Source organism: Penaeus vannamei, chromosome 13 (genome assembly GCF_042767895.1).
Source record: "Penaeus vannamei isolate JL-2024 chromosome 13, ASM4276789v1, whole genome shotgun sequence".
NCBI classification, from domain to species: domain Eukaryota; kingdom Metazoa; phylum Arthropoda; class Malacostraca; order Decapoda; family Penaeidae; genus Penaeus; species Penaeus vannamei.
This window is the reverse complement of record NC_091561.1, coordinates 37973577-37976076: the sequence shown is the minus strand read 5'-3', so window position 1 is coordinate 37976076 and position 2500 is coordinate 37973577. Positions and strand designations below refer to the sequence as shown.

The 2500-nt window shown below is 35.7% G+C and overlaps 1 protein-coding gene across 4 annotated transcripts in view; it reads left to right on the top strand.

Moving 5' to 3' along the window:
* The window catches only part of LOC113812272 (DNA polymerase kappa), a 14137-nt gene that overhangs the window by 11433 nt on the left and 204 nt on the right, over window positions 1-2500 (top strand). For all 4 annotated transcript variants that reach the window (XM_070129221.1, XM_027364134.2, XM_027364133.2 and 1 more), the window contains exon 8: window positions 930-2500. This exon is cut by the window's right edge and continues 204 nt beyond it. In XM_070129221.1, the coding sequence (XP_069985322.1) occupies window positions 930-2372 (1443 nt within the window). In that variant the 3' untranslated portion in view covers window positions 2373-2500. The remainder of the gene's footprint in view (window positions 1-929) is intronic.

Genomic DNA, 2500 nt, shown 5'->3' with positions numbered 1-2500 from the left:
TTGTACCACATATTGTCACTTGATGTCTAAGCCATAAGCTGTTTACATTTCATAATAGCATTTGCAACACAATAAGAAAATTGTTTATTCATTTGCAGTCTGAAATTATTTTACAAGAATATGAAACATAAAGGGAGGCTATGGTTTTGAAATAAGGGCAAGTGCTTGTACCACTTAATCATCATTCATTTTTACAATCAGTTGGAGTGTAAAGTACAACTTCTAAGAAAGAAGATTATCATGAGTACATGATCATTGCAAAAAAATAATACAATCAATAATTGAGCCATTGTAGTTTTCTTAATGAAAGAATTTGCAGCCAAGTAGGTTTTTTTCACTCCTATCCTCTGATCATGAACACTGTATCAGCTGATTGTGTCACCAGTGGCAGGAGACAGCACCACTTCCCTTGTCTCCAAAGGACTAGAAAATATGATTATAATTTATACTTTCTGGCCACTTGTGATGGTATGATATCTTTATGATTAATAGTGCATGAGAAAGATCATTATAAATTCATGGAAATAAAAGATTAATAAGAGGTATATATTATTATTCAGATCATGAGTAGCATTTTCATCACTAATTATTGAATGTGAAATAGCCTTACTAGCTAGCATGCAGCTCATGTGAAAGAGGATACTGAAAATCCTATTACACTCACACCTCATAATTGTCAATTATCCATAGTTACAGACACTGGTTATGCATGAAAAAAAGGAATAACTGTCTGACAACAAAAAATGAACAGTCATATGAAAGTAGCAATATAGACACTCCCTCAACACTTAAATATTCTATCAGGCATGAAAATCCTTTTGTAAAGGTGAAAGCATAATACAGGAAACTAATGTAAAGATGGAGATAATGATGAGCTCCTTTGCTCTTGGTACCTATTTATTATTTATCTTTATTCATCTGTCTTTCAGGTATCTGGCATTGGGAATGTGATGGAACAGCAGTTGTCTGCTATTGGTGTGAATATTTGTTCTGATCTGATGAAAAAGAGAGGACTTCTGAAATTGCTCTTCTCTGATATCAATTATAACAACTTTCTCAGTATTGCTTTGGGATTAGGACACACAACCCTCAGCACCTGGACAGAAAAAGACCGCAAGTCCATTAGCACAGAGACCACCTTTCGAGGCACTGCAGATCGCAATGTGCTCTTCACCATCATAAAAGATCTCTGCCATGAACTTGCTGATGAAATGGCTCAGAAAGATATATTTGGGAAAGTCTTCACTCTCAAGTACAAGACAGTAGACTTTCAGATTAGAAGTCGTGCGCACACTTTCCCAGATGCTGTTCAAACATCTGAGGTAATGGCAACTACTGCTCGGAGAATCCTTCAGCATGAGATGGATGTATCACCACAGCCATTAGCTTTGCGACTTATAGGCGTGAGGATGTCTAACCTCCTGAGTTCTTCTGAAGTTGGACCAAACCGACAGTCAACACTTACTCAGTTATTTTCAAACAACAATGCCAGTTGTGCCACAAAGCATTGCTCTGATGACAAGAAGTCCACACATTTACAAAAGAACAATGGTGAAAGCCAGCTGTCTGCTCAAAGTAGCATGTCTGAGAATGCTAACAAGAAGTACATGGCAAATCAAGGTTTGAAAAATGCATCCATTGGGCATTATCTCTCAAAAGCTCAAAATGTAAAAAGTCCAGTCAAAAAGTTTAGCTATGAATGTCCAGTTTGTGGAGATTCTGTTGAAGTTCCAAGTCTTGTGGAGTTTAATAAGCATGTAGATATATGCTTGGTACAAGGAGCATCAGTAAGTGTCCAGTCACTTGAAGATTCAAAAACTTTAAGACATGAGCATAAAGAAGTGTCTAAGAGTGATACAAGAGATACAGATGAACCAAGTAACAATGAGAATTTAAAACACACTGAGAGTTCAAAAGAAACATTACTATATACACAGGGCAGTTCAGATTCTGCTCATTCAAATCATTGTAGTTCTAGAGGTATATACACTTTCTCTGACTATGAAAGTGATGAAGAATTGGATTTTCTTGAAGATAATGATAACCTTTCCAGTGACTTTGGAATACCATGTGATAGGCAAGAAGATGAAGAGAAAAATTCAGGTAATGCTGAATGCAAGCTCAAATGCCCCATCTGTGAGGAACAGCACTTTGAAAACATCACTGCTTTGAATGAACATGTCGATGAGTGTTTAAGCAAGAGCACAATAAACGAGATCTTGCAGCAAAGTACATCACAAACAAGCCAGTTAAAACCAAGCAATAATCAGCCCTCAAAATCAAACTGCAAGAGAAAAGGAAGCAGCATAAATAAACAAGCCAAAAAGATAAAACCTGTAAATAATACCATTGAAAGATTTTTTTCTTCTTGATAAAGGAAAAAGAAATAAACAATTCTTCGAAAATTCTGATCTGTGATAAGTGGATTGTGATACTGAACTTTGGGAATGTGCATATTATTTTTACTTAATGACAATAGGTTTTTTTTAAACAGTGTTAA